A 25,450-nucleotide genomic window follows, 5' to 3' on the forward strand; every position below is an offset into this window, starting at 1 on the left:
GTTACATTTGCTATTATTATATAACGCTTGTGGGAGTAAAAGGGACCATGTCCTCTTGTTGTTAATGTATTATTGCTGCATTGCACTATTGTATTGCCTTTGTGTTATTTTGCTGCCAGGGGAGTGTTGGGAATTGCCATCATGTTATGCCTTAATATGATTACCATGTTACATATTTTGGATTTTGTACTTTGTGTTTTTATTAGGCATTGTGCTGTGTCATATACTTTGGGTTACGTTTGTTGTGTTCTCTATTCTTTACTTCTGCTTTTGTATAATTATTGTTGTTATGTTTGTTGTGGTACAACTGGCAGGGACTGGAGGAAAAAGTGGAATATAAATACATAATTTATTATTATCATTATTATTATTATTATGATAAATCTTGCCAAAAAAAACCCATGACAGGGTCTTGGAAGAAGGCACACAACAAGAACAACAGGAAAGACACACTCAGGAGAGATTGGAAGGCAGAACAACCAAACAATTGAGATGCCTCCCGTGTCCAGTAGGTGGCGCTCAACCTTAAAGCTCGAAAACGGTGTTCAAAAGCTCATAGAGGGCGAAAAGCCTCCCTCCACCGCTAGAGGGCGAGAGCCACTTCCTGTTCGCCATTTCCTTACAGCCTTTCTACCCTTCCTCCCGCCTTAACTCTATGGCTGTGACGCTCCGCACTAGTGGATCTAGTCACAGCCAATCAGCGAGCAGGGAAACCTGGGCCGTTCTTTCTCTTTCTCTCTGTGGTTGCGGGCGGGCGGACGGAGGGAGCTGCTGCTGCTGCTGCGTGCTTGAATCCCTGCAGCAGCGACAAAGGGCGAGGACGAGGAGGAGGAGGAGGGCCGCGACGACGCCGCCGCTCCGGCTGCGCGCGCCGCACCCGCGAGCGCCGCCTCTGCCGCCGCCGCGGGGCACGGGGGGGGGGGGGGGGGGGGGGGAAGGCGCGCGCCGTTGGCGGAGGGAGAGAGAGCGAGAGAGAGGCTCAAAATGGCGGCCGAGGCGGAGGCCTCTGCCTGGGCGCGCCTTGTATGGCGCGGGTTCGCAGGCAGACGCCCTTCCCTCGCCTCTTAAGCGTCCCCAAGGCCCTCCTTGTCCAGAGAGAAGCCCTCTGCTCCCCGGGTGGGCCTTTTGTTGCCTCTTCCCCGACTCTATCATGGGCATCCCTTGCCAGTCTTCCTCAGAAGAAGGGGCTTCCCACGTCCTCAGCCTCTGAGGCAGAGAGAGGGGGCCCTGTTCGCAGACATGGACCAGCAGGGATTAGAACCCTGGTCCCATTGTGTGTGTATATACAGTACTGTATATGTATGTATACACACACACACACACACGTGTACATGTGTGTATATATATATATGTGTGTGTGTGTGTGTGTGTGTGTGTTTCCCACATATAAACTATATGATAATACTTTCTACTTATTATATATTATATATAGTTTGTATATTATTTATATTATACATAGTGCATGTATAATATAGTGTTTCAAACTAAGCTTTATGTGGAGACAGATCGCCATGAGGGTTTTGGCTCTTCACTAAACTCAGAGGGAAGCAAGGATGTTCAGTCCTGAGGTGGTTTTTCTTTTAGGCTTTTCTTGGCTAGTAAGGTTCAAAACACACTGCAGAAATAATCCAGTTTGAGACTGCTTTAACTGCCCTGGCTCAGTGCTGCTGGGAATCCTGGGAATTGTAGTTTATTGTGGCACCAGAGCTCTCTGACGGAGAAGGCTAAATGTCTCACAGAACTACAGTTTGCAGCATTGCTTAGCTAAAGCGGTCTTGAACTGGAATGTCTCTGCGCTGTGTTCACTGACTTCAGAGGCAGTTTGTTTGCTGCAGCTGTCCTCCAAGGCTGAGAGAGTGCGACTTGCCCAAGGTCACCCAGTGGGTTTCCATGGCCAAGCCGGGATTCGAACCCAGTTCTCCATACTCACAGCCCAGCACTCAAAACAAATACACTACACTTATTACTATTTATATCCCACCCTTTCCCCAAAACTGAGACTCAGGGCAGCTCGCAACATTAAAAAACAACAGCAGGGCAATTAAAGGCATACACAGATAGTACAATAAAGAGTTAAATTATTACAGTAACAAAACAAGTTACATATTAAAAGCATAAAATACAGTTAAAAAGATAAAAATGTTAAAAATACTTATAACTGTTAATAAGAATACTTTGATAAAAATACTTTAATTAAATAACTATTATTATTATTATTATTATTATTATTTAAAAACACAACGATCTTTAGAGGCCCACAGGTTGCCCACAAGAGCCAGGGTGGGTAGAGGTTTGAGGGTCACACTCTGACTCTGGAGACCAGGCTTCGAATCTCAGCTCAGCCATGGAAACCCACTGGGAGACTTTGGGCAAGTCACAAAAGGCAATGGCAGATCTCCTCTGAAGAAAGTCACTTGACCATGGAAACCCACTGGGTGATGTTGGCTCTCATGTTCAGTCTAGCACTGGTGAAAAAGGGCAGGGAGGTTTCTTGCCTCCTTTGGGGGAATTTTGAAGTTAGGGAAATACGGGAGTATCCATCGCAAAAAAAAATCACATTAAATAACTTTAGAGAATGAGATAGAGTTAGTGTTGAATTTAATTTTAGCAGTTGGCATTAATGGTAAGGGGTGGGTTTTTTTGGGCTTTAAAATAATAATGTTTGATAGCTGCTTTCCCTGATTTTTCTTCCCTGCAGTGGCTGGAAAACCTCCCTGGTCTCTTCATTTGCTTTATTACTCTTCTTTTTTTAATCTTCTCATTGAAATAAGAAGCAGGACTGGAAAAATACAGAGCCATGTCAGCCATGAAAACAGATGTAGTACACAGTTATAAATGTCTGCCCAGACTAAATTCTTTGTAATGCTTGTGCTTGCTTTTCCTGGGTATCCTGCAAGTATCCTATGAAGGCTCTGTTCTAGTATCCTAGATGCTCTAAGCCAGTGCTCCCCAACCTTCTGCCCTCCAGATGCCTTTTAATGCAACATAATTTTACAGACACTTGTAGCTTTCAGGAACTAACAAGAGTTGTGTTCAGACACTTAAACTGAGGCATATATATTGTTCTATTATTGGGGGAAACATCCTTAAGATTTCTACAATGTCTGATTTGAGGTACCTGGACAGACAGGGCAAATATAATTTCCTTAATACTAGCAGTTTCTTAATGAGTAGAATTAACTGAGTATACTTGCTTCTGAGTAAGTGTAAATGTGATTCCCTTTGCCTAGTAGGACAAATACATTTTGCTGAATCTGCAGGTGGTTCTTGGGCTTTCATATGGTGCTTAAAACAATCCTTCATTTGGCTTGTAACACAAATGGAAAAGCTACATCTTGATCCATATGTTTGTTTGCATTATAAATGCCTCTTTGTTAAAACACTATAACATCATACAGCGGTGATAAATCTCAGCATGAGTGGATTGGGGGCAATTTAAATTCTGCGTGTGAAAAAAAGCCTGTTACGATATGAAATATGTATTAAAAGTTATATTACTTCTGCCCAGCAGGTGGCAACCCAAAACACAGCCTCAGAACTAAATCTGCAGTTTTAGCTTCTGTATTTTGTTCTGTTAGGCATGGGGTATTGCTCTTGCGAACAAATAAAGTACTGTTGGCTGAGGGATCCATTAACTCCATTGATTTCATTCTGCAAGTGCAGTAATGCCGTTATGTAAGTGGCAAATTTCAGCTCCATACTCTGCAGGAGTCCCCCCCTGCAGAATACAGTCTACCCTTGACTTTCTTGGCTTTGAAACATGTGGAATTGATTATTTGTGAGTCCCTAGCTGGGCTCATGTGCAATCCTCTTCCCTCCCTCCTGGGCTTTTTTGAGGGGGAAAGCCAAGGAGGGACGGAACAGCACTCTGCTCCCTTTGTAGAGCTATCCGAGGCATTGGAAGGGAAACGGGACCCAAGAGCATGTTCTCCTGCCCTTCCAGTACCTCAGACAGCTTCCAAGAGCTGTCTGAGGCATTGGAAGGGAGGTGGGAGCAAATGCTCACATGTGTGCACTGCTCTTGCACCCCATGTTTTATTTATGGACTTTTGACTTTCGCAGGTATTGTGCCCCAATCCCCATGAAAGTCAAGGGTCGGCTGTACACTTTAATTTAGAAACAATTATTGTTACAGTGACATAGCCAGTTATTCTTTCATCCTGTATTCTTGAAGAGAAGTGATTGGTGGTAGGGCTGCTACTGTGGCCTGTTACAGACTGCCAAAATAAAGCTGCTTCGGGTCTCTTTGGAGGTATGCTATTTAAATGATGCATGGGTCCTAAGAGTCCGGAGGTCGCACCAAAGCCACCCTCCATTCCTAAGCACTGGAGTGCAGCTTTGGTGCAGCTTCCGGATTCTTAGGATGCATGCATCATTTAAACAGCATACCTCCAAAGAGACCCGAAGCAGCTTTATTTTGGCAGTCTGTAACAGGCCATTGTTGTAGCAGCAGAAAGTCGTTTGCTGTCTTATAAAAGAAGAAAAAAAATCAATATCCAGTTGAGCTTGATCCAGATGATCATTTAGGAATCACCTTCTCGTTTTTTCGCTTGAGAGTAGGAGAGTAAAGTCTAGATTCACTGCAGTGTATATCAGGAAGCTTTTACTCTCAAGTCCCCTTCCATAAATATGAAAGAGAAAAGAGGATGCAAGCATAAGGGTTACCACAGCACATTTTGATCACTTCAGACATGGATTGGATTGACTCTCTCTAACCTGGGTTCCTCCCATTCTTCACCATTGGTTGTGCTGGCTGAGACAGCTGGGAGTTTTAGCCTAGAACTTCTGGAAGGATGTTTTCCATTCAGCCATGTTGTAGAGGGATCTTGATATTTCACCTGGGCTTCAAATTACCCTTTTCTGTTAGAGTAAGCAGGAAATGACTACTCCAAATATAATAGTCCCTTTTCTTCCAAAGGTTGGATTGGTGTTTGCCAGCTCCTGCAAGCCCCTCTAGGCTCCTCTTCTGCATGGACTGGGTTACATGAAAAATGGATTTCAGGGAAAACCTGCCAAATTTTATTCCAAAACCTGTACATAGACTGGAATGCAGTTTGGTGCTAAAATCCAAACATATCTGAAGTATAAATGTACCATACCAGCACCAGATATGTAGATATCTGAAGCAGTCTGTATACATGATGCACATTTGGAAGAAATTGCATAGAAATAAGTATATTTGAAACAGAAAATCATCACCACTGCAAATACAGTACAAGACATAGTAATATATAAATAGTATAGATATACGTATATAATCACAAAGTTCAAATGTTTAAACATAAAATTATTTTGAGTTACTATACCTACAATGAATATGGTCAGTCACATATATAGTTACTATCAGCAACCATAAAAGTCTTTAAAGAAAAGGCCTTTTTCATCTTGATGTAAACTTGGCTTTTCTTCTATTAAATCTTATACTTTGTGACTGATTTAAGCATGTAACGTTTCATTTGGCCACTTTGCTTTCTGTACCATGTTGCCTTTAGGCATATTTTTTCCCCACCAGAAAACTACATCCAAACCTTTCCAAAACAAAGTTTTTCAATTGACCATCATCTTTATTGGAATGATCCTGGGACTTTTAAGACTAGATATGAAAAGATAAGGAAATTTGCTTTCTGCAATTATTAGATTTTCATGAAAAAAAATTAAAAGGCTCTCTAAACTCTTGACTTAGTGGCGGTGGTAAGGTACTCCAAAAGCTGTACATTAGAGAGATTGGGTTGAAGTCTGGCTAAATTTGAGAAGGTTTGCCTTTGCCTTCCTATGAGGTTGAGAGTGTGTGACTTGCCCAAGATCACACAGTAGGTTTCCATGGCTGAGCAAGGATTGGACCCAGTGTCAAACCACTACACCACGCTGGCTCTTCTGTTGCAGCTCTCTATCCCATCTCCCCGTTCATTACTAAATTATAACTCCCAGGAAGGCTTTTATGGAGCGTAGTGCACATAAGGGGCTGCTTGCGGAGGAAGAGATGAGTAATTCACGTTGCTGCATGGAAGTTAAAATCTTGGTGGTTACTTGTCTGTTGTACATATCCTCTTCACTATAGCTGAAATGAAGTATATCATTTACTCACCCATCCAAAAGGGGAGATACTGATGGGCTGACAGTTTCCTCTTTAAGAAAAATTTATCCTTTCTTCCTTAGAAATGGACCGTGACTATGGACATGGTGCCTATGGTGGCCCAAGAGCTATGGACTCTTATATGAACCAGTCCTATGGAATGGAAAGTCATGGAGGAGGAGGCGGAGGAGGCGGTGGTGCCAGGTAAAATACTGAATCACTTGTTTTATATTGAACACAGCATAATTGCATTCTGTAGCAAATGTGGGAAGCCAGTGGATTGCCAGTTGTTGTTGGACTACAGCTCCCATCATCGCTAATAATGTCTGTGTGACAGGCTGATAGAAGTGGAGTCCAGTAACCTCTGGAAGATCACACGTTCCCATCCCATTCTACTATAAAATTTTATTCGATTTAAGTGTTCCTTGAATATGCTGCAGTAACTGTACATCATAAATTGTGTAAACATTGCATAGCAGATTTTTTTAAACTTGCATGTAGTTTATTTTGATAGTATGTGTGCTGCAGACTTGCCTTCAAATTTGTATTAATCTGTATCTTTAACATTTAAATAGCATTAAAAATTCTAGCAGAAGAATAAGCCACCTGAATTTGAATAAAAATCATTCGTACTTTAACATTCTCTATGAAAGGAACACTTAAATTTAATTATTTTAATGCTAATATATATATTAAGTATGTTCACTTGTAGACAATGTGTCATGTCCAGATTATTTTATTGGCAGGTACTAATTACACTAAAATGTGTGTTTGGGTTACTTTATACATTTCTTGTGCAGTGATCTTGTAATTTATATTCTTTCTAGCACTGTAGTGGTATTTTTGACAAGCTATTGGATTTGCGCTGTGTCTGAAGTTCATGCTTACTAACTTTAGCTTATAGATATTTTTGAAAAATTGGCTTGTTTCTGAGATACACATTTTAAAACAAATTAACTGGATGAAGTATTAAGCAAAGCTAAGTATTGTATGTCAGTGTAAGACCACAAGTTTGCAAGTCTGAATCCATAAGTGCTGTTGTGGTAGTGACTGTTAGGGAACCAGGAAACAGTGCTGTTAAAAATTGTTTTGTTATCTATGACTTCTGTATAGCTAACTACCCTGACAAGCAAGAATAAACTGTACCTACCATCTAGTAATCTGCATATGATCAGAGTTTACCAATCAGTCAGTACATGCTTTTTATACTTTTGTTATGAACTGACTGTTCTGTAGATGATATGCAAGTCTTGTTTGACTGAAACTGTTTAAAACAAGAATTGTAGGGAAGAGTAATTACCAGTTTGTGTTTTTGAATTAAAGACTTTTATATTTTTATTTCTTATTAGCTAGCTATATTTTAAAAGTGTACTCCCATTTCCATGATAACATTGTTGCTCCCCTGCACTCTGCCATTTTATGTACAATAAATAAGTGAACCGTTGCATATGGCTTTTGGGGAATACGTATTTAAATGTGGTGCACAGCCTTTCCTTCTACCATGCGTACATTGATACTGAAAATTTACTTTATATCTTCAGTTCTATATAGAACGGCTTTATCCTTAGACCATGGATGAAGCAAATGTGTGGCCTATCATGTGTTGTTGGACTGCGGTTCCCAGCAGTTCTAGGGAGCTTCAGTCCAGCAACATCTGGAGAGGCACAAATTTCTCATCCTTACTGTAGAATGTGCTAAATGTGACAATAGAAGAATATGTTGAAAGTTGCTAAACACTTATGCTTAGTAGGTGACATTATGCAAAAAGTAAATGATCTAAATAAATGATCTGAATTTTTCAAGGCTTAAAAGAAAAACAACCTCAAGTTGTAATAATTGCTTTTCATTATTGATATTGTCACCACATTTGCAATTGAGGGCAAAGCCTCTTAAATGCTGTTGAATTGTTATAGGTATGACTTTAAAGACAGAACTGTTTTATTAACAGTTAAAAGACTGTGCAGGTGCCTGCATTGGTAAGACTAGGTCTGGGCACAAACAATGAGGTTTAAATACTGTCGAGAAACTAAATTTATTGAAGTTCAGGCATTCTGAACTTGAACATTATTTTTATGGAAAAGTGGCTCAGATAGTTTTCTGTCTGGCCACAGTTTGGAATTGCCCAGCCCTAATCAAGGCAAACCCTACCAAAGTAAGATATACATTGATTTTTAGTTGATAAATGTCAACTGATAACTTGTCTTTTGAAATGTTTAACTTTAGTAAGCTTACTTTTTTTTTCCTCACTGCAACTTTTCCAGGTTTGGACCTTATGAGTCTTACGACTCCGGGTCTTCTCTGGGTGGGCGAGATCTGTACAGATCTGGCTATGGTTATAATGAACCCGAACAAAGCCGCTTCGGAGGTAGTTATGGTGGTCGATTTGACAGCAACTACCGGAATAGCCTTGACTCTTTCGGAGGTAGAAACCAGGGCGGGTCTAGCTGGGAAGCACCTTACTCACGCTCAAAGTTGAGGCCTGGGTTTATGGAGGACAGAGGAAGAGAGAGTTACTCTTCCTACAGCAGTTTTTCTTCACCCCATATGAAGCCTGCACCTGTAGGCTCTCGGGGGAGAGGAACGCCTGCTTACCCTGACAGTGGATTTGGAAGCAGAAACTATGATGCTTTTGGAGGACCATCAACAGGCAGAGGCCGTGGCCGAGGAGTAAGTACAGAATCTTTTCAGATTCTTTTCACTAGTCACTCTTTTAAACCCTTTAAAGACCATAGCATTTAAAACAAATGACACTGTATGTAACAGTGCGCTTTTGGCCAAACTGTTAGGGTTGATGACCTTCCAATCCGGTTTGGTGTTTACCCAGAACTTAGTACCCCGTCTCTTCATTTACAAGTAAAAGCACAAAGAGATTAGTTGCTAAGGCTTTATTAAATCTCTCCTTTTGTTTGAAAGGTGAAGATTAAGGCAATGGGTTTGGTCTAAAAGGGGTTAAAAGGAATTGCATTTTTCCTTGTTAACACTAGCATCTTGGCTAGTGGGAGAAGTCTTGAAACATTGTAAAGGTTAATTAGAACCTTTCTCAGTTTTGAGTAGCTTAAAGGTGCAATGTATGTTTAGTATTTAATTTTAGAGGGTGAATGTCATACAGTAGTTTTTGTCTGTATAGACAGGGATATGGTTCTTCACATTCATATTTAGCTTAATATAAGGTCACCAGACTTGCATGGAAGGGTGGGTCTAATAAAGGTAGGTGATAAGAAATAAGTTGATTTAAAGTCATAGTTAAAGGGATGTCATCAACTTAAAAACTCATCATGCAGAATCAGAACTCACTTAATGCACTTTTATCGCTATGTCTAATGGTTGTGTGATAATTCCATACAATATGTTCTTGCATGCTGGATGTAAAGTTTCAGTACAAGTTCAGAAGTGCAACTGAAAGATTATGAACAATGTACACTGGTACCCCGGGATACGAACGCGCCGCGATACGAAATTTCCGGGTTACGAAAAAAATTAAATTAATTAATTATTTCCGGGTTACGAAGGTTTCCCCGGGTTGCGAAAAAAAGCCGGCGCTATTTTAAATGGAGCCGCGGCGGAGCCGCGGCTTTTCCCCATTAGCGCCTATGGGGATTCGGCTAACGAAAAACATCCGGGTTACGAAAATGGCGCCGGAACGAATTAATTTCGTAACCCGGGGGACGAGTGTAAAGTGCAGATATTAACATAAAACAAACCATAAAAATCCCTACAAACCAGATTATTAAAAGTTTCTGTACTACTGTTAGAATACTTAAGGTTTATAAGATGATGATGTCCCATTAACTTATTTTATAATTTTATATCTAATTTCATTATGCAGAGTTAAGATGTTAATCCTGTGAATGGTATCTTAATATGTTTCTGGTAGCTGACCTTTAAAAAAAACTTCAAGTACCTTGTAACTTGAATATAGGGGCAAGATAACTTTAATAGGTGGTCTGCATGCCTAATATGTTACTTCAAAAATTATTTTACCCATGTAACATTCTGAAGGGTACAATTGGCACAGTTAGACTTATAGGAACCATAAAGAGGGCTAGAATTAGGAGAAAGCTATGAACCTTCATGCAATTTCATAATGAACTACTCCGATTTGTGTAGTGCTAGATTTTTTAAAAGGTTGGTATATGAGGTTGAATGAGTTAAAATCCGAGGGAGTTAAGTATTACTAATTAATTTTTGAACTTTAAACACTTTGAGGAATTAGCCTGCTTACTGTATTTAAAATGCATTGCACCTTTAATAGATTCTGGAAATATTTGCTCATGCGAATGTAAATTGCCTAGAAAGTGTCCTTTGATTTATGAATATGTAGTGTGGAGATATTGCTAGATTGTTATTTCCTATGGCCCAGTTTGTGGACAAACTGAAATTTAGAAATTGTGCATGGACTTTGTTAGCATAATTATATTTTCATGATTTCTAACATGTTCTGGCCTATTACAGCTAGGTATTAATCAAATTAGGAGCATATTTTACAGTTCTACTGCCTTCACTGTGTTCAACTTTTGATATTAAAGACTTGGTTTAATGGCAGTATATTTATTTCTGCTTATATGATTTCACTCATCCAGTCAGATGAGCCTGTGACTGTCAATTATATGTACAAGTAGGACAGTTATGTGTACTAGTAGAAAAGCAGACTTGCATTTCATTACTTGGTGTTCTGCTTCCTTCTCTTCAGTGTACTTCAATGTTCAGTGCTTCAAAATCAATTAGAGCAGTCAATTTAAGCATCTTGTATCATTATGCAGATGTCTAAGATGGAAGAAAAAGAACAGCTTTTTTGTATCATAAGTTGATCCTTTTTTGCAAAATACCTGTTTCCTGCTTTAGAATGAACTTGATATAAGAAGGCTTTATTTCATTCATCACCACATCCATTCTGTTCTGAAAATAAATGTTTTGGTAATTGGCATTCTGAAGTGTGCAACCCATCACTTCAATAGCATATCTCTTAATATGAAAATATTCAAAAGCTTTGGCTGTGTCAGCTGTTTGGTAGAGAGGAACCATTTATGGAAATTAAGTAGGCACAAAGGAGGGGAACATTGTTGCCCCATTTTTTTCTGGAATTTTTGGTTTTTAAAAAAAAGAGGGAACTGTTGTATTATGTCAATCATTTCCAGTCAAACAGCATTATTTATAACTAAAGGGCTATACAAATTGCTCCTTTACTGGCCAGATTGGAAAAAAGGCTCCTTTCTGTGCCCTTGAAGGGGCGCCATAGCCGCTGCTGTGTGGCATGATGGCACTACTTTGGAGCTGCACCATTTGGACGCAGCGCCAGAGGTGTGTCATGAAGCACGCCATGTGGACTGGTGCACACCAAAATGGCTCCCTGGTGGCGGCGTTAGGGTCTTGAGCGAGGGGACACTCAGCCCTAACTCCAACCACAGGCCGGTGCTTTTTGCCAGTCTCCAGGACCTTAGTTCACATATACAGGTGTACAAATCTAGCAAATTCGTGAAATTTACAAGGTAATTTTAGTTAAAGTGCTCTTGATTGACATTTAGAGTAAAACACTTTGTCAAGGAAGCTTGCATAAAATATTTCTCTGTGTGAAGAAGCAGAATCTACTTGATTTAGTGAAACTTATTTCCAGGTAAACATAGCTAGGTTTTTCTACTTAGAAGTAGGTGTCACTGACTTCAATACCCAATTACTCCCACATACTGTTGCAAAGAATTACAGCCTTAGACTGCTCCAGTCTTGTGCAGATATACCTGTGAATAAGCTCTATTGAAGTCAGAAGTACTTTTGAGTAGACATGCATATCATTGTACTCTTAATTTTGTACAAGCAAAATTGAATGTGTGGGACTGTAGGGCTGTAGTAAAAAAGAAAACGAAGTAAGAAAAAGTAAAATTTGAAAATAAACTGCAAAGAAGTTATAATTAAGAAAAGAAAGTACTAGTATATTGTCTAGACCAGTGGTTCTCAAAAGGTAGGGTGGGACCCTCAGGGGGTGTGTGAAACTTGGAAACCCTGATCCCTTCTCCCCTTCCTCTTACCAAACTTTTTGTATGTAAACTTTACACATTGAGTTAAATTTTAAATTTACGTAAATAAAACTGTTTTGATTTGAACAATGTTATTTCCTTATAAAAGTTAAAATATGAATATACATGAATGTGTGAATGAAAATGCACACACTAAACAAGCAAAATATTTTTATTCATATACTATTTAAAGTGTGGGGGGTCATTCCGTCTGAGTACTGCTAGTCTAGATGAAACATTATTTGTTGGTTTGTTTATTTATTTAGAGTATTTATACCCTGCTCTTCTGCCACACAGGCTCCCAGAGCAGCTTTCAAATTGTTAATTAGACAATTCCCTGCCCTCAGGTTTACAATCTAATATTCTCCTACAATCACAGTATGGTTATCATAATTATTATGTTCATGAACTTTATAGCATGAATAACAACTTTCCTCTAGCACTGTGAATTGTTGAAGATTTGAATTAGTAAAACATCCCTTTAATAAAGCATTTTACCAGAACTTCTCTTTTTGCCGAACCATCACATATCTGCACTCAACTGTTAGATGTGTGTATTCTTTTTGTTAAAGGTATTATCTGGAGACTCTGAAGAGATGGAATGCAGCTAAAATTTGCATAAGACTCATGATATGGACCAATGACTTTGCATAAGCAGAAATCCATTTGATACAAACACTTTGTGGTCAAGTAACTGAAAAACTAATAAGCTTGCAATTTTGATATGTGTTAACTTATTAGTATTGTGTTGTTTTTCCTGAGTTAAAATATTTTTAACTATGTTGATATAAAAATTAGGTTGTTTGCAGTTTGCCACATCATTTTCTAATACTTGCTCTTCACCCATTTACAGTACATGGGAGACTTTGGAGGCATGCATAGACCTGGAATTGTGGTAGACTATCATAACAAACCCAGTTCTGCAGCTGTAGCTGCACGAGGAATAAAGAGAAAAATGATACAGCAGCCGTATAACAAACCAGGTGGGACATTTATCAAGAAACCCAAACTGACAAAACCTAATGTGAAGATGAACCAAAACAAACCTAGTAAGTAATTGAACGAAAGATGCGAATTATAGCGCTAATTAATATTTTCTGAGAGGACACATTTATGATGCTTTGTCATTCTTCATTTTTGTAGCCTCAAAGCCCCTTCTGAAGCCAGCTATACATAGGAATTTATTAGATAGTTTATTCTGATACAGGGGAGTCACTTTTTCAGCTTTGTGCCTATATACTATGCTTTTCTTCTAAACATTTAGCGGAAATGTAATCTTTATGTACATGTATGCATATATTTTGAAACCTTTTCTGGTATTTTTTATTGTGAAGACTGCTTGCTGATGAGTTGCTGTAGGGCTGTTACTAAGAGAACGACTTCCTGAAAGTAAATTCAGGTCTCAATGTTTACATGTTCATAGAAATTTGATTATCAGATCCCTATATACTGCAAACATGTAACATTTTGTTAGCTCAGGCTATCTGTTGGGTCACTCTGAATGTGGATTTTGTTTCAAAGCAGGAATTAAAAAACCTCAACACTTTTCTCTGTGCTAATCTCATTATTGAGAATCCATTTAGGAACATGTAGTTTTAATGATTATTCATATGCAAAGTTTGTGTGCCCATGTTTTGAGGGCAAAGTACTATATTACGCAGATCTTCTTGTACACTTAGGGGCTAAACAGACCAGCTTGAAGTGCCGGCGTAGTAGTGCGGTGTTCTGATGCCGTGTGCCCAATCACACAGTGGGGGGGGGGGGATTACGGTGCTCCATCGGTGCAATGTTTAGACACGCTGCGCTAAAGGAGCACTGGCAGTGGCAAGGGCACCTTTTTCTGGCTCTAAAAGGAGCGACATTTTGCTGTTCTTTTTAGTGCTGGCAAAGCGCCAGATTGGGGCTGCAGAGTGCAGTTGCTGCAGCCTTGAGCTGGTGAGGAAAGGGGCGGCAGGACGATGCGCCAAAGGGGGCGGTCTGTTTTGCCCCTTCGTTTCAGTCAGTAACATGTTCAGTTAGGTATGTCACTTTCTGGGTGTAGCTTGTATTGTACCTGGATAGCCTGTGCTATACAGCTTACTGGGGTACAAAATCCATTAAAATAAAACTTTTTTTTACAGTACAAGCTTAGGTGAGGAGATTTCCTGTTACACATTTGTATGTCCCTCTCCTAACTTTGCCTTGATTTACGGATAGGTGTCCCCCTTCCTTGAATCTAAAAACAAATCCTTACTATGCTTCATTGTTGTTTTTTTTAAGTTGTAACAAATTGACAGTGAAATTCTGCCCTTAAATGTTTGTCTCTTTTCATTAAGAATTAGCTACCAAGCTATCATCAAACGTTTAAAACATATTACATATTTAAAACATATTAAACATAACTAACTCTTGGATCTTCTGACAGGTGATGTGGTCTTGTTTTCCTGATCTAATTAACAAGCTAATCTAAAATTTTGTTTACAATCTCTTGCTATGATCTCTACACACTGGGTTGCTCATGTATACTATTGATCTGAGTAAATGAAGAAAAATCTACTGATCTGATCATGTGTAGGAATGTTAAAGCTAATTTTGGGGGTAACAATATCCAATAGTAGTGAATTGAAATTAAAATATGTATAAGAAATGAATGGAAAACCAGTTACACAGTATGATGATATAATCCTGATGGTGTGTATCCACTTTTCAGCTCATTTGTTACTTTTGTAAGTTGTCTTCACAATAAAACCAGAAAGCATCTAGCATAAAGATAACATACATTATTGGCAATAAGCCTCAACTGTAACTCTACAATTGTTATTATTCATCAGTGCCTCTTATGGTCACTTGTTTAGTGCCTTTAGTATCTAGGCACAATGAGGTTAGGTTGGCTTTAACTCTGGGTTTGAATTTGGTGAGAATGACCTGTAGTCATAGATCTGTGTTGAAATATTCAGATGTCCCCATTTGCTTTTAAATAAACCATTCCCCTGTGAGAAGCCATTTTGTTACATGGATTGCATTTATTGCTCCTTATGAGATCATAAATAATAGTTGAAAGGGAGTAATAGGGAAATTTAACTTCACATTTCTCCCTTGTTTGAATCTAGAACTCAAATGTTTATTCAACTACTAACTGCTTTTAGGTGTCAAGCCAGAGGTGAAAAATGAAGAAGAAGAAAAGCGTCGCATTGAGGCAAGAAGGGAGAAGCAAAGGCGTAGGAGGGAGAAAAACAGTGAAAAGTATGGTGATGGTTACAGGTTTGTGGTGGAAATGTCATGAATTTGTCCTAGCCGTCCTTTACAGGCATGCACAATGGCAGTAGCATCTTCCTTAAGCTGCCTTTGCTCTGCCTGCTCCATGGTGTCTTTTGTCTCAGTCCCAGTGCCATATAGTCCTTGTACTATGTTTTCATATATGGGGATATGGTCACTACTGTGTGTATTTGTGAGCCATGTTTAGCATTGAGAAATAGTCTATTGCAAGAACAGGATGCCTATACACCATGTTGAGAAATCTCCCAGATAACGACATTTAGATACCAAATCAAAGAGAATCAAATGCTTAGTTTTATCGTATTGTAGGTGTTACACGATTTTGTGAACTAATGATGTTGGGTAAATCTGAGCTGTGAGCCACAGTTCTCCTTGTTGAACTCTCATTTTCCTCATCATAGATATAATATTTCTGTTTTGCCTGATTGTTACAAAGGTTAATGAGACAAACCTTTTGAAACACTTTGAACATTTGAAATGCTTTTAAAAATTCTGTGTGATTTAAAAGATTTTCATGACATTACCTAAACAATGATAAGAAAACTGATTCACCAACAAAATGTCTGTTTTTTTAATTCCATAAACTCATCAAGCATTTTCTGTGCTCTGTTGACAAGCTAAAAGTTAAAAAAAAACCTAAATGTTGTCTTAACCAAGTAGATAAAATACACTTGTTTAATGTGGTAGATTTCTGTTATAGAAATGCACAACTAAATGTTTAGATGATGTTTCCTACTTCTCTGACCCTAGAGGTTGGAAAAAACTGTAATGTGTTTGCAAGTAGAATCTTGTGTTACCTTAAGGAGTAACTTCATTGGGCTGTAAGCTTTTGTGGGCTCAGCCCTGCTAAAGAAAATCTGCACTAAAAGTACTTTTAAGTGCAGGATTTGGAATCATGTAACCCAGTATATATTGTACTGCAGCTCTCAACATACCTTCTCATTGGGAAAGGTTATCCAACAACATCTGGAGGGTGACATGATTCCCAGCCCTGATACGTGTATGAAAACATGTCACAGTAACAAATTTAAAGTGCCACAGTCTTCTTGGATTTTTCCCCCTTTTAAACTGTCTTTCTAAAACTGGCAATGACATGTTGGCAGTTTAACAACTGCTCAATTCTAGTTTTGCCTTGGGAAACTGAAATTTCAGTTACATCTTGGGTGTGTGTGTGTGTGTCCAGGTCATATACCTATACTCTAGAAATGAAAGCAAGGGCTCATTTTTATTGCCTTTATTGGCCTTGTTCAAAATTCTTTTGAAATTCTCCTGATTTTGTAAAAAATCATTTTCCTACATGGGTATAACAATGTTGGAGAAACAATTTATTACCCATGAGGATTTATGTATTTGGAGGCTGCTTTTGCAGTGTCATTTTAAAAAACTTGTTAGAAGTCAGTCCCACTGAATTCTTTAGGAATTACTGTATAGGATGTGTGCTAAAAATGTAAATACCATGAACTGATTTGCATTAATCTTGTTAGAACTACTTTATTTGCATATATGGATGTTTAAAGTAAAAACTTTAATATTAATCAAAAGCATTATAAGTATTATGGAATTGTAACAAAATACTATATCTATGTAATATGCCTATATCTCCTGTTAGAATGGCATTCACCTGCTCATTTTGTAAGTTTCGAACATTTGAAGAAAAAGACATTGAAGCTCATCTGGAAAGTGCTGTTCACCAGGAAACTTTAGATCATATTCAGAAACAAACCAAATTTGACAAAGTTGTGATGGAGTTTCTTCATGTAAGTAGCAGTTTTGTCTAAATCATATAAATGGAGGGGGGCATAGATTGTAATTTCACTTTACAATTTACAAATACATCATGGTGGCCTTCAGAAATGGCATTTGAAGAACGAACAGCAAAAGTACCAATAAGAAAAAGGAAAAAAAAGCAGTGCATGCAAGTCTCTAATCACAAGTATAGATATCTGCTTAATGCATTCTTCCCTTATTTTTGCATCATGGAGATGTACTGGATGCTTGGCAAAAATGTTGATCAGTGTCCCCTAAGACATTTTGCTACCTCCAACAGAGCCTAAATTGCATTGCTGCTTTCAGTATCGAAAATCTTTTTCCTTGTTCCTGCAGTGGACTAAGCTGTTTCTGAGAAATGCCTAAAGTTCTGTGGTTATTCTGGCAACTTGTTGTCATTGAGTGATGGTTGGAGTGCAGCTCCCATAAGGCCTAGCTAAAGTAGCAACCAACAAAATAGGAGTTTTGTTGAATGACACCAGGAAGTCACAAATTGCCCAGACTCTGGTTATTGGACACTGGCCAATGGCCTTGTTTGACATCTGTTTGACATTGCTAAAGTGCCATATTCCACTTTAACTTCCATAGCACCATGCTGTGAAATTCTGGGGTTTGTAGTTTAGTGAGAACCAAGAACTCTGACTGAGAATTCTAAATGCCTCTCCCTAAACTGCAAATCCCAGGATACCATAGGATATTGCCATGGCAATTAAAGTAGAATGTAGCACTATAACTTGTAGTATGATAAGGCTCTTAAGAGTATGCAAGGTGAACTTGAGGTAAGTAAAGATAAACGTTGTCTCTCTCTAAATGGTATAAACTTACCTTCTAGGAATGTATGGTGAATAAGTTCAAGAAAACTGCCATGCGTAAGCAGCAGACTACAAGCCAAATGGAAGCTGCTCAGATTGCTGAAAAAGATGTAATGGAAGGCAAGTAGACTACAAAAATGTCAATTTTATACAAGTACAGTAGTTTTGTTGGGTAGGGTTGGTCTGAAACTGCATATTAAAAGAGTAACCAGTTTCCTAGAGCCTGGTCTCTTCAATATGACTTATTTTAAACACTGGATAAATTGGGCCTTACTTAATTATATAACCTGCAAAGAAAGTCTTGTGACTTTGTAACTGGCATTGTAACTGTCAGGTGGACATTCCTGGATAATTTTTGAATTTCAATCACAGTGGGCCTAGATTTAACTTGGAAGGGCTTCATATAAATCCCCTTTATCTTCATTGACAAAATACATTTTTTCTGTTTCTGTATGTAGATTTATATAATGGCTTTATGGTATGGGACTGTAATACCCACAATGCTTTTCTTTCTTTTCAAGGTGTTACAGCTGATGATCATATGATGAAAGTGGAGACTGTTCTCTGCTCTGCATGTAGTGTGTATGTTCCTGCACTACATAGTTCTGTTCAGCAGCACCTTAAGTCTCCAGAGCATGCAAAGGGAAAACAGGTACCAATCTGTTATTGGTGAATTTAATGGGAAAAAAACAAGGCAGGAAGGCAAATTGACTGTAGAAACTATAGGGATTTATTTTTATGCAACCTAGTGAGTTACCTCATAGTCCATGCTATTTTGCTGGAGATCTGAGCAGATGGATAGTTACATAGCATTGCAGTATCATCATACAGTAGAGTCTCAGTTATCCGACATTCGGGATTATCCAACTGTTGGGTAACTAGGGGGCATGGCTGTGGGCCTTTCTGCGCCCCCAGAGACCCCCCAAACAGAAAAGGCCCCAAGCGGGTGGCGGCTTGCTTTCCCTTGGCTCGAAGGGAGCTCCGTGGAGGTCCGTTCGAGCCGAGGGAAACCAGGCCGCGAAGGAAACGACTGAGCTTGGCCCAGCCCCTCCTCGGTGGCTTGGTTTCCCTTGGCTTGAATGGAGCTGCGTGGAGCTCCCTTCAAGCCAAGGGAAACCGGGACTCCCTTGGGGCTGAAGGAGTGCAAGCCCAGGCCCCTACTCGGCGAGGCTTACCCTCCCTCAGCCCAAGGGAGTCCTCAGATTCCCTTGGAACTGAAGAAGTCCAAGCTGTGCCGAGGAGAGGTGTGGGCTGTTAGCCTAGGTTCCTTCTTGGCGGCTAAGACTCCTTCAGTCCAAGCCGTGCCAAGGAAAGGCATGGGCTGTCGGCCCGGGCTCTTTCTTGGCGACTAAGACTCCTTCAGCCCCAAGGGAGCCCTCGGACTCCCTTGGGACTGAAGGAGTCTGAGCCGCGCTGAGGAGAGGCGTGGGCTGTTGGCCCAGGCCCCTTCTCGGTGAGGCTTAGACTCCTTCAGCCCCAAGGGAGCCACTGTACTCAGTGGTGATGTACGCGCGTGTGCGCACGCCGTCATTGAATTATCCGACATTTTTGGTTATTCGACTATCAGTCGGCCCATTTATGTCGGATAATCGGGACTTTACTGTATTTCACAATTTGATGATAGTGCAAAGCAGGCAGAAAGTGTAAAAGCAAGCAACAGTGATTATAATGTACCAAACTGCTTATAGATAGGAAAAAGGGAGGGAGAGTACCTCATAAGAGGTATAATCATCTCCTGTTTTTGGAAAGTGAAATGCAACAGAACAAAAACAAAGACTCAATATATTATAGGATTCATTTTATATGCTTTCCCCGTGATATGTCTGCTGACCTAACCCTAAACTATATGAATAGCCTAGCAGTCACTTGTGTGAACAGTTGTTTCAGCAGCTGCTAACCTTGCCTGAGGTTGCAGTGTTGATGTGCTCTTTACATTGAAAGGTTGGAAATGGTACAACTAGTGTAAGGATCACATTTAGTACTACTCCTTCCTCCCATTCCCCCATGACACTATTCCTTGGGTGGTGCACTTTATTCCATTTTCTGTTTGGGAAGCATTTGAAAATTGAAAAGCAAAATAATTAAACCCAAATCTGCAAGAGCTAGAGGTTTTTTTTTTACTTGTTCAGTTTTCAAGACAAGTAATAAACAGCTTTATTCCTTCCCAAAGCAAATACCAGTATGTTTACAGTTACCTCTACCCTGTTGGGTTGCTTGTTTTTATTTTTGTTTATTTACAATTAAAAAACCCTGACAGTTGCTAGAAATGTAATTTATTAATCTTAATTTCCAAAATTTTAAATGTTAGCTATCAGTCCCACTGAGATAGGCCAGTACTTTCTCAAGTTACTTGATGTGGCCAATGAGTATATTTTTCCCAGTGTGCTAGGAACTGGTACTATACTTGTGCCACATTATTATTATTATCATATTTGCATAGTTTCCTGGAAACTAACTGCAGACTAGCAGCTGTGATAGCATATGAACTGGCATTAGTCTGTGGACCTCCACTTTGATTTGGACTGCCTTAGGTAACCTGAAGCAGCCTTGCACATACAGAAGGGGAGAAATGGCAAAAAATTTAACCTAAGTGCCCTTTCTTGAAAGGGTAGGGACATACATTTGAATACCCCTTTCCTTGCAGAGGTGTAACAATATCAGTTACACTGTTGTAGTGCTATTATTCCACCTTAACTGTCATTGCAGCATCCTGTGGAATTCTGGGATCTTAGTTTAGTGAGATCGAAGACCTCTGGCTGAGAATTCTAAATGCCTTCCTTAAAGTGTAAATCCCAGGATGCTACAGGAAGTCACCACAGCAGTGAAAGTAGAATATGTGATATTGTCCAGACTCATACAGTGGTACCCCGGGGTACGAAATACCCAGGTTACGAAATTTCCGGGATACGAAAAAATCCCATTGGAAATAATTGTTCCGGGTTACGAATGTTTATTCGGGTTACGAAAAAAATTTTTGGTGCTTTTTTCGGCTTTTTCGCACGAAACGCGGCTTTTCCCCATTAGCGCCTATGGCAATTCGGCTTACGAAGGCTTTTCGGGTTACGAAAGCGGCCGCGGAACGAATTACTTTCGTAACCCGAGGCACCACTGTAATTTTTTAAGCCATTGCCCTCTGGTGGCTGCTGAGGAGCAACCCACATCTGCCATGTTATCACCTGTACTGCTACAAATTACAGGCAAAGAAGCATGATCTTCAAGAAGTTTAGTATGGACTCCCCATCCTGTCAATAAAATTTATATAAATAGGAGATTACATATGACCCATGCTTAGCTTAATAATGTAGTTATTTTTAAAAAATTATAAAGGTGAGATTAAAAAAGACTTACACAACAGCTGGCAAATAAAATACAACAGTATTTGTTACACTGTGTTTTGAATGTCCCTATCGGCATGTAATGTTTATGCTGTAATCTTATTTGCAGACTTACAAAGAACAAATTAAAAGAGAGAGTGTTCTGACTGCTACCAGCATTTTGAATAACCCAATTGTGAAGGCACGGTATGAGCGTTACGTCAAGGTAATGTTACCCTAAGAAAGGTGGGGCATGGGGGGGGGGGTCCCCACCAAATATTGTTGGGGGAATTGGTTTTTGCTAGAGGCTGGGTAACCTTTAGGATCATTTGCACCTACACATACCAGTAATAACTGAAAAGTTAGCCAGCCCAGCTTTGGAGTGATTTAAGAGAGTTTTATGTAGAAAAGTACAGAGCACAATTACACATGCAATAGCAATTCACACAGACACAACATTCACAGATAACCAAAATAGAAATATGGAAACAGAATAGTGGAGTTTGAGTGGTTTGCAGGGTGAGCATTACCTTGTAGGTACTAGACCATGGAAAGCTGGAGTAGCTCAGACTGGGAGGTCTGAAGGCAATACAGAACGCAGAGGTGTACGATGCCAGTGTGTGCAGAGGCTAGGTTTTGAGACCAATACTTACACCTAAAAGTTAGCCATAAATGGTGGGCTGTCTTGTTAGCTTACAAAATCTGAGTGTTCTTTTTCCAGGAATTGACAATGGAATTCTGGATTGGTTGATGGCTTTAATTTTTATGTGGCAAAAACCGATTGGATCAGGATATCCTCAGAATGGATAGATAGGGAAGTCTGCCTGGGAACAAAAAGGGGGTAGGCGGGGAGGTTGGCTTACTGCTTTGGGTGCAAGAAGAGATTTTGTCTCAAGATGCAAAAGAAAATGCTGATGACTTGGGGAAAGGAAGGAGCATTTAATACACCCATCTGGGTTTGATTGTTTTATTACCTGGATGTGCACATGCCTTGAGTCATTCTCCTTTTCTTCTGGGAACCTAACCTAGTATTCCTGAAAAGTCATCGATCTCTCAAAAACGTGGTGTCTCCAGATATGGGATATGAAATAAGGGGACTCAAAATACAGTGCTAGGTATGCATGTTGTGCTATCAATAAACTTGCATAATAGAACAGTTTTTGGCAGCAGTCACCAATGATGAAAATATGTCAAATTCCTCCCTGCATGAATCTATCATGGTGATTTTCATATGCGAAATAATTTTAATGGTATAGTTAGATAAAGTTAGCTTGATAACATTGCAGATTTCCTGCTTTCTGTAATGTCAGGACAATGGAAATTGGGTTGTGAAATTTTATTAAAATGTGTTTTGCAATTGGATTTTTTCACTGCCAGAGGGTCATCAGTTGTGACAAAATGTACATTTAATGCATATTGTTATATTCATGTAACATATATTGTAATGTAATTTATAATGCATACATATTGTATATGTGACCATAGAATTTTAAAAATATTTATTTATATATATTAGTGATGATAGACACTTAGAATCTGAAAGCCATAGTTTTAGAAAATACTTTTGGTATTGAAGCACATGCTGAATTTAAAAATCATAGTATCAGAAAGGCTTTCCTACAAGTTTGGTGTAAGTACCAACAGAGACATTAGAACAATATTAGTTCCCTTGCGGCATGAAGCTTTTTTTAAGGAAAAAAAGGGTTAAACATTGGAGATGATTGCTCTGTGGTGATCTTTTGTGTTTTGAACAAGATACCTGGAAGTTTACATTTAAGGAAGGCAAATATCTTGAATTCTACCACCAGATATCAAGAATTCTACCATTACATTAAATGATCCTACTAAAATTACCAACAACCATAGCCACAGATTGCATTGTTAGATTTCTTATTGTTCAAAAATAGTGTTCAAACTTTCAAAAATTCTTCAATTGCTTAGCTTTTAGCATGTCCTTTGGGCATGTTAATTTTGCTATTTGGGCTAATTCAGTAAACATAACCTATTCTTCCATTGTTGGTGCTTTCTTTCATTTCTAAGTTTGAGCAAGTAATACTCTTGTTGCTGTTGTCATATATCAAAGTAGTGATCCATATTAACTATCCAGTTCTTTATTCCCCCCCAAAAAATTCTGTTAAAATTACTATTTTATTTACTTACAAATCCACCACATATGAAAAAAGGAAACATTCTTATCCTGACATCCCAAACATTGTTTTGAAATATTTTGGGCATTTTCTACAGTCTTGTGTATCTTTGGATGACATTTTCCCCCTTACATTTATATGAACATTATGTCTAAAATTTTGGGCCCACTTTCTCATGTACTCATCATCTGTCTCGTTTCAGAAGCTATTTATCCACTTTTTAAAATTACATGGTCATGATCTTTACACAACTCTAATTAAAACTCATTTTCTCTCACTTCTATGGCTGCAATTCTTTTGCTTGATTAAATGTGTTCATAAGTTGCATATAAGCAAACCAATTAAGATATTTACTTTCCTTAAACTTAAAGTGCAAATATATGAAAGCCAGGACAGGCTGACATAGGACAACACAATCAACCAGACAGCCTAGACCTGAGCTATAGAGGGGTTTACAGGTCACAACCAATATTGTGAATTGTGTCTGGAAAGAGAATGACAGTCAGTGCCTCTGTTGTAACAAGGGAATCACAAGCTCCTGGTCAACAGTTTGGCTACAGGTTTTTGGACAATACAATTTGCTTTAGGACAAGAGCTCCAACATGAGCATCTTTCAGCATTGTCAGTGAAACAGAAGTTACATTAGAAATTACACAATATTGGTTGTGACATGTAAACCCCTCTATAGCTCAGGTCTAGACTGTCTGGTTGACTGTGTTGCCCCATGTGAGCCTGCTCTGGCTTTCATATATTTGCAAGGAGATCCTTTTCTTGGTCATGCCTTACAGGAACATCTGGTGGAAACATAAGAGAGAGCTTTTCTGCTGGTTGGTCCCATGCTCTGAAATGTTTTTTTCCTTGGGAGGCTAGACTGGTTCCCTTTCCTCTTTTCCTTCTGTCACTGAAGAGTTAATTTTTAAGGGCTTCTAAAAAGAAACTATAAAGACTATAAAGAAAAAGCTTCTAGTTTTATTTCTTGCTTTTTTAATGAATGACATTATTATTCATTAAAATTAATTTAACACTAATGATGATGATGCAAATAAGACTTCCCATTCAGTAAACTCTGCCCATGATGATTTTTATTTAGCTTAGTCGGTTTTAATCTGTAGTTTTTAATCTTACATTGTTTAATCTTGTTTTAAGGGGGGTATTATGTATATATGGATGTATTTTAACCTGTTGTACGCCGCTTTGATTGCCTGGCAAAAAGCGGGATAGAAATAAATTTTTTATTTTTATTTATTTTTATTGTATGGTATGGAAAGAAAGAAATCCCATATAAACATGAGGTACAAATTGTGTATCCAGTTCATGTTTTCTTTCACAGCTCCTTTGCTGATGCTGTTTTCTTTCTCTAACATAGTTTTCTTGATTGTCCTTTTTTATTTAACATGTTAGGGTGAAAATCCATTTGAAGTTACAGATCAAAACCCAGAGCAGCAAGAAGGAGAAGAAGAAGACAAGGTAAATGAACCTGCAGAGGAGGAGGAGGAAGAAGCAGAAGCTGAGGAAGAGGAGGAAGCAGAAGGTGAAGAACAACCAGACTTCACTCTTGACCAAACAGAAGACAGTTAAATACAAGAAATTTTACACAAGTAGTGGCAAATGCTGCTTTACTTTTCTGTCTCTGTGGCTAAGTGTAAAGTTTCTAATAGTTAAATGCAAGTCTCTTACTATTATCCTTTACCCTCTGCATGCATTCCATTTAAATTGAAAATGTATTTGTGTAATGTTTAATCTCTGCTTAAAATGAAGGTTTAATGTTTTTAGTTCAGCTTTTTAAATAACCTTGCTGTTAGAACACTAAGGTATGATGTATGTTTTAATTACTTGATTTTTTTTCTTGATAGCTGAGAATTGGTTATAAAAGTAGAAAGTTTAAATCATTTCAACACAACAATATTTCAAAAAATGCAGCATATATAGTTCTAGAATGCATAAAATTATGTTGTGAGTGTGGCTGTCATTTGGACTGCATCACTCATTGTAAAATATGTGTTATGTCATACCTTGTAGGTTTTTCTTGTGATAAAAATGTACTTGTTTGTAGCAATAAAACATTTTAGGAACA

General features: G+C 38.8%; 1 protein-coding gene across 4 annotated transcripts; it reads left to right on the forward strand.

Annotated features, from left to right (window-relative positions):
* The first annotated feature begins 976 nt into the window (after positions 1-976).
* On the forward strand, positions 977-25,450 carry ZNF326 (zinc finger protein 326). 4 transcript variants are annotated; one of them, XM_042465099.1, is made up of 10 exons: positions 977-1,116; positions 6,157-6,277; positions 8,335-8,740; positions 12,935-13,064; positions 15,207-15,303; positions 16,946-17,093; positions 17,936-18,035; positions 18,437-18,567; positions 21,360-21,455; positions 24,778-25,450. In XM_042465099.1, exons 1-10 carry the CDS (start codon positions 1,026-1,028, stop codon positions 24,952-24,954), a joined length of 1,497 nt encoding a protein of 498 aa, XP_042321033.1. In that variant the 5' UTR covers positions 977-1,025; the 3' UTR covers positions 24,955-25,450. The 4 variants fall into 4 exon arrangements, with proteins under 4 accessions (XP_042321033.1, XP_042321031.1, XP_042321032.1 ...); XM_042465097.1 differs by having other exon boundaries at positions 978-1,116; positions 12,935-13,130; XM_042465098.1 differs by having other exon boundaries at positions 979-1,116; positions 15,207-15,321.

This window comes from Sceloporus undulatus, chromosome 4 (assembly GCF_019175285.1).
Source record: "Sceloporus undulatus isolate JIND9_A2432 ecotype Alabama chromosome 4, SceUnd_v1.1, whole genome shotgun sequence".
In the NCBI taxonomy this organism is placed as follows: Eukaryota; Metazoa; Chordata; class Lepidosauria; order Squamata; family Phrynosomatidae; genus Sceloporus; species Sceloporus undulatus.